At 36.0% G+C, this 7,240-nt stretch overlaps 1 protein-coding gene across 1 annotated transcript; it reads left to right on the forward strand.

The window, feature by feature from the left end:
* The first annotated feature begins 842 nt into the window (after positions 1–842).
* Positions 843–5,365, forward strand: LOC142979722 (dnaJ homolog subfamily C member 2). The gene is made up of 2 exons (XM_076124823.1): positions 843–1,944; positions 2,607–5,365. The coding sequence occupies exons 1-2, from the start codon at positions 1,075–1,077 to the stop codon at positions 3,594–3,596; spliced, it is 1,860 nt and encodes a 619-aa protein (XP_075980938.1). The 5' UTR covers positions 843–1,074; the 3' UTR covers positions 3,597–5,365.
* The last annotated feature ends 1,875 nt before the right edge of the window (positions 5,366–7,240 follow it).

Genomic DNA, 7,240 nt, shown 5'->3' on the forward strand with positions numbered 1-7,240 from the left:
ATTGGTCCAATGGAGACCACTTACAAGGTGAGCTGTTTCCTGTGCCATTTCAAGGTTTTACTTGTGGGAAAAGCCAATTTGGGATTTAATAATATAATTAATACAGGACATGCTTCCCCACCACCAAAATTGTGTAGTTCAAGCAAGATCGTAGCAACCTTGCCGAACTGGTTCCATGTGGGTTCTATGGCGATTTCATATTCAAACAACCGCCTTATAGCGCCATCTATGTACAATATTTGTAAAAGTATAATTAAATCGTAATGTCAACCGGTTATCTTTAGTTTGTTAAGCAATATAAATTGCTGTTTAAGTAAATGGTACCGAGCATTTAAGCTACATTACTGCTTTATAATATTATTATCTTTATATATATAATTCTTCTGTAAGTGTGTATGTCACTGAACTTCTCTTAAACGACTGGACCGATTTTGATGAATTTTTTTTGTGTGTGTTCAAGGGGATCTGAGAGTGGTGTAGATTATTAAAAAATGTTTAAAATTTTCAAATTAAAGACGTGTAGACAGGACAATGTCTGTCGGGTCCGCTAGTTGTATTATAAAAATTAATGAGACACTGTGATCCGACAATAAATAGTCAGGGACAAATTTAAAAATAAGTTGGCACTAATTAGTTCATAATATATGAACCTTAATATTAATTACAAAATATTTTTGGCGTTTAATGAAACAAATATTTTATTTAAATGGAATACATACATACGCTTGGAAAATTAAAGGCTGTATGGTACCTACCTATTTATTTTCAAAGCTCGTCGTTTAATTTCATTCATTCATTATTCCTTTTTTATCATTCATTTAGTTCTTTATTCGTCATTCATTCATCAAATGTCGGTCGACGTCTTTGGTTGGTTTCATGGCGCGTTTTATCTTGTAAAATGTTATTATAACACTTGTAAATGGTTACATTTAATAAAATAACTAAAGTAGTTTATCAAATAACGAATTCATCACACAGTATCATACTAAAGTCCACTGCAAATACAAGGTGTTTACCTTGTTTGTAGGTTATGTTAGTGCTTGGTCCATATTTTGCAAATAAAGTATCTTCAAAATGACCAACGGAGATTCCGGTGAGAATTGTAAGATGGTGGCGATATCATGCCCTTTCGTGAAAAGGAGAGTAGAGTGCGTTGGTGCGGCGTTCCTTAGATATCACAATGTGAAGTGCCATGGTGGCGATGCGCTGTATGAAACACTTACGTCCAACGAGAAGGCCGAAGAGGTGATCTTCGACGATGACGTGGAATACTTGCGTAGCTTAGACCCTAAGGACTGGAAGATGCAGGATCATTACGCTGTCCTAGGTATGAAAAATTTACGATACAAAGCCACCGATGACGACATAAAACGTGCTTACCGACAAAAGGTACTAAAACACCACCCTGACAAGCGCAAGGCGCAGGGCGAGGAGGTGCGCAGCGACGACGACTACTTCACATGCATCACGAAGGCTTACGAGATCCTCGGCACGCCGGTCAAGCGCAGGTCGTACGACTCCATAGACCCTACCATAGATGACTCAGTGCCCTCACAGACAGATATAAAAAAGGATGGTTTCTATAAATCGTTTACTAAACATTTCGAATCCAATGCTCGGTGGTCAGAGAAGAAAAATGTGCCTTTGTTGGGTGATGAAAATAGTTCTCGGGAACAAGTTGAAAGATTTTATGCATTCTGGTATGACTTCGAGTCATGGCGCGAGTTCTCTTACTTGGATGAGGAGGAGAAGGAGCGGGGTCAGGATCGTGAGGAGCGTAGGTGGATAGAGAAACAGAATAAAGCTGCGAGAGCTAAGCTGAAGAAGGAAGAGATGGCTCGTCTGCGTAGTCTCATAGACCTTGCATATGCTAATGATCCAAGGATTCAACGCTTTAAGCAAGAGGACAAGGATAAGAAATTAGCTGCCAAGAGAGCCAAACAGGTAAATATTAATGACAACCACAAAACTTATAATATAATTTACCGAGAATCTTTGTGTACGGTAAGAATTTATAGAACATTTTGTGCTTACAATTAGGGTTTATGATTATAAGGGCCAGTGTCAAACATATTCTATACTCTGACAACTTAGTGCAGGACTGATCTAGAGTATAATTATAAATATTCTGTGTATGTCCAAATTAAAGTAGCCCAAGCAGATAGGTGACTGTTGGCTGCATAAGTCAGAGGGGAATACACCTAGCATCCAAGGTCCTTTACAAGGTTTTTAATTATACTTTACTCTGATCATTACAGAACAACTACAAAATCAAATCATTTAATTTTATTCATTTAGGTCAAATAGTGACACTTATGATAGTGATTACATGACTGAATCTACCACTAGCTTGGAAAGGGGGTAGAACCTTATGAGAAGAGCTAGCAAGAAACTCACTTATAATAATACAACAATTATTATAAGTGAGTTTAGAGTAACATTAGAAGCTTTGTTGTGTTTAATATTGTACAAATTTGTACTCTTTATATGTGAAAGTCATGAAGTTATATTGTAACTTGTTTGTTTGTTTTTTTCCATTATAGTTAAATTATTCTATAAACTTGTACTATACACAGAGTCTTATAATATTATGTTCTCAATTCCAGGATGCTGTTCAAGCCAAAAAAGCAGAAGAAGAACGTCTCATGAAGGAAGCTCTCCTTGCCAAACAGAAGGCGGAAGAAGCGGAGAGAGCAAGGATAGAAGCTGCTCGCGCCGAACGTGAACAGCAGAAAAAGAACCTCAGGAAGGAACGCAAGGCTTTCCGAGATCTTTGCAAGTCTAACAACTATTATTCCAATAATGATGAAGAATCTGTCTCTCACATGGCTGCAGTAGAAAAAATATGTGAAATGATGAAAGTAGTTGAACTACAGGACTTCATGAAAGAATTAGAAAGTAAAGGCAGAGATGCATTCATCACAACTGTTAAGGAAACAGAAGACAAATTAGAAGCTGAACGTAGAGCTTTGTTTGAAACTAAGAGAGTAGAAGAACAAAAAGCTAAAAAAGACTCGGCTCTCAAGCAACCAATAGAATGGTCTGTAGAGATGACGCAACTGCTCATCAAAGCTGTCAACTTGTTCCCTGCTGGAACTAATCAAAGGTGGGACGTAGTAGCTAACTTTTTAAATCAACACGGTACATTTGTTGACGATAGACGATTTGTAGCTAAAGACGTTTTGAACAAGGCTAAAGATTTACAAAGTTCCGATTTCTCGAAAAGCAGTCTTAAAAAAGCCGCTAACGAGGAGGCATTCGATCAGTTTGAGAAGGAGAAGAAGAAAGTATACAATCACATCGACGACAGTGGAATATCTAAAAGCGATAATCCTTCCAAGCCGAAGATCGTGAATGGCACAGCGACGCCCAAGAACGAGGAGGTCGTGGCGAAGTCCGAGGACCGAGCGTGGACGAAAACTGAACAGGAATTGTTGGAGCAGGCGATCAAGACGTTCCCCGTGAGCACTCCGGAGCGATGGGAGAAGATAGCCGACTGTATACCCAACCGTACTAAAAAAGACTGCATGAAGCGATACAAGGAGTTAGTCGAATTAGTGAAAGCGAAGAAACAAGCCGCCAATCTGTCTAAATAACATTAAATCCCCTCTAGTTCCGTATCCAATTGTTTACCTACCATCCGCCACCAATCAAATGACCAAAGTAGATAAATATGGGTATTGTAAATGTTATTTACACGTTTGTTGGCTCGCACCGTGATGACGAGATGTGTTATAAATTCATAAACTAATTATGGAATAAATTATTGATTTAATTTTTGAAATGAGTTTTGGTCAATATTAATCAACTTATTCGACGCTTTACAAGTTTACATAATAAATAGTACACTGAGCTTTATTCAAAGTATTTTCTGACAAAATAGTTTTCCACCAGTCCATATAGTTAGATTTGTAAATAAGTTTGTTTAAGAGGAGTTAGTAAGACCTGAAAGTTTCAATAAAACGCTATGGAATTATATGACATTGTTTTATACTTAAATTCGTTAAGTTTTTGACTATTCTCTAGGTAGTTATTATTGCTACAAATGACTAAGTATTGAATATAATATATTCACTTGAAACAATGTCGGTGTCGTGCTAGTCGCGGTCGCTTGCGTTGGACACGCTCGCTTTCAATCAGTACTTACTACTTGATACTCAGCCTTCCCGCGTTGGGGTCAGCACGAAAGACAAGGAGCGCACCATAATAAATTCAACCCAGTTGCTTAATAATACCACGACAATCAGCCATTTTACCATAATGTAATGATTAAATCAGCAAGCTTTATATTTATGATGCATGACTTTCGCACACAGAAATATTTGAAAAACTGCCCCGTTTTTATCAGTTTCGAGTTCTGAATAAGTTTCACCTAATGGAGTGGAATTTCGAGTTGTTTTTTGACACTATCGGGTAGGTTAACCGGCACTTATTCTTAGACTGTAATACTGCCAAATAAAAAATACAGTCGAATAGAGAACCTCCTCGTTATTTGAAGTCGATAAAAAATACTGTTATTGTATATTTTATCCTAATACATCTTCACTTACGCTACTTAGACATTGCATCGTCTCATCATTTATACAGATTATTCTCATTAGTTTTCCGCTTATGTAATGGTATGTAGCATTCATGTCATGTGCGTATTCGCATGTAATAATTATCTTCTATCTTTATGCATGGGCCGGTCATGTTAATTACCTGTACCTGTTACGCATAAGATGCAATAATTATTTATTAAGTCACGAGAATAATATGAATTAACAAGTAATAATGCAGTTGCCGAGATTGGTTTAATCGAGCTGTTATTATGAATTCAAAATAATATTTTTGATTCTGATTTAGACAGAAATTGAAGTTGGTAAGTGCAATAACCTGGGATCTTTAGAATGTTTGTAATGCGTCTCTATTGGAACATTTTGGAAATAAAAGGTCTCGCAAGCTTTTAAACGCAAATTAAAGTTCACATTAAATCTTACACTTGAGGTATAAATTAAAATTATTTCATTCGTGTTTGGCTAAGCTAGTTGATCTTGACCTGAAGTGACTAATTAGGATAGTAAAAATATCACGGAAACAATATCCTAATATTTTTTTTTTTTTTATTAAAGCGACAGACTTGTTTCTTTAGCACTTTTCATTTCTATTTCTTCTTTCAGCCTAATAGTTATGGAAGAAACAAAACGGAGGGTAGGCCTTATAATAAAATAAATATTTATGTATGTTATTTAAATAAAAAAAGTTCTGAAACACCCATCTGTAAAAATGGCGGCAAAAGTCGTCGAGACACTGCAGACCAACCATCTTGTGTCATATTTTTATATTTATTTGTTTAATGTGATGAATATAGTCAATTTGAAATTTTTGTGTGTGTTTTATTTTTATATCCTTGAGATATTACGACAACTCAAGAAGTAGTCACAAACTAGCGTTACCTATGGGTTAAAAAAAATAAAAATATGCCTTATTTTTATTTTTTTTATCTTTGCAAAACCGGGTGATAAGGTTAATTATATAATATAATGTACCTATATAAAATAGGTATGTGAGTTAAGTGGCGCCATCTAGTCAATTAGCGTGATTACGGGAGCCGGAAATATTCTAAAATATATTGGGCATATTATTCAGGGCACGTTACCAAAACTGGGATTTTATCAGAAATCTATTGTAAATTAGAGAAAAAAACCACTAGCACTTAGCCCGACCCAGGAATCGAACACGGGACTTCGTCATCAGCAGTCGCATACACTACCAATTGCGTTACAAAAGCAGTTTCTTCATTAAATTTGATGATAGAATATACAATTACGGATCACGAAGTCTCAGATTCGATTTACTCCCACAAGAAGTCTTAATATAACTAGAAAATTTTTAGCAGCAAACTCTTTAAGGGAACCATTAGAAACTCATTGGTGTCGGTATAAACTAAATTTCGGTTAATAAAATAATCAATCGATGTATATGTGACACCACGAAAATAATCGTATTTGTAGTGTTAATTAATTATACCTAAGTAGGTATTCTTATTATTAAAATCTGACCACGTTTGCCTCGTGCATTAAATACAAACGTATGCATTCGATCTCATTTTGGCTCTTAAAACAACGGTACTACATCGTTGCGTAATGAATCATTGAATTCTAAGTATTATGAGAACAAAGAGTATAGGAGAATACTTTTATTTTTTATATTCTCACGTTTCGGGCAGACATCCGTCCTGAATCCGGCGTGACGGTCGGCTGTGCCTTTAAATTGTAGGCGATTATTACACGGTACACCTGTTATAGCGAAATGGTCGTGTAATGAGTGGTCACGGGTCAATAAATTGAACACTTAAGCCCTATCTATACAGAGTTTAACCAATGTTAGATAGATTTGAATAATCATTAATTACCTGTAAAGTACTATAGTACCCCCGGGACTTCGCTGACCTCTCTCATCACCAACTTAGCTGTATAAAAGCTTCCTAAGTTTGAGTCTTCACCTATCTTTTTGCCAAATTCAATCTTAATTATCTCAGTAATTTAGCTGTTCAAGTGCAATAGACCTTCGCATTTTTGGTATAAAATACGTAATATTAATAAATGGATATTATAGATTCGAATGAGGTTCTCAAGAATGTTAAAATACGAACTCGCTTTGCTTCATTCACATTCATACGCCTAGATTTGACTTCCCAATGAATTACTGTAGAAGTTGTAAGTCCATTAGGTATGTACTGAAAAGAAAGAATGCTAGCAGGTCAAAGCACTCTAACGAGTGTCATTACTTGAATTACTGGCCATTCTGCATTTCCGAACGAAGCTCCATTTAGAGGCCGGTTCAAGGCCGTTTGACAGGTGTTCTTGTATCGCGTGTAGCTGCGTACCTATATTATTCCGACCACGGTGTATTATTCACTATGTGTAGCGTACAAGGTCGGCACGGCTATGGCCATAACATTTTTATGGTTTGCTTAAAGATAAGAGATGTCCATACCTACTTCATTAGCGGAAATACCATGGTTTATAATAATAAACCATTGAATAATCCATGTAACGGTATTTTAAATTCCTTTAGGAATCTTCAGTCATGTAAAATAATTGTCTTTACATTACCTTAGTCTTTTCTCTAGACCTGTCAATAGAACAATGCATGCGCGGGAAAAATAGATATTCTTTTTAGTTGCTATTTTGTTTACCTCCATACTTACTAGTCTTTTTTATGACTAGGTATACTTATTTTCTTTCCTGCTATAATA

Source organism: Anticarsia gemmatalis, chromosome 17 (assembly GCF_050436995.1).
Source record: "Anticarsia gemmatalis isolate Benzon Research Colony breed Stoneville strain chromosome 17, ilAntGemm2 primary, whole genome shotgun sequence".
NCBI classification, from domain to species: domain Eukaryota; kingdom Metazoa; phylum Arthropoda; class Insecta; order Lepidoptera; family Erebidae; genus Anticarsia; species Anticarsia gemmatalis.

Excerpts from the sequence above, each read along its gene's own strand:
- LOC142979722 (XM_076124823.1), top strand. The coding sequence starts at position 1,075 with ATGACCAACGGAGATTCCGGTGAGAATTGTAAGATGGTGGCGATATCA. Across the intron at positions 1,945-2,606 it reads CTGCCAAGAGAGCCAAACAG|GATGCTGTTCAAGCCAAAAA; the intron begins GTAAATATTAAT and ends TCTCAATTCCAG.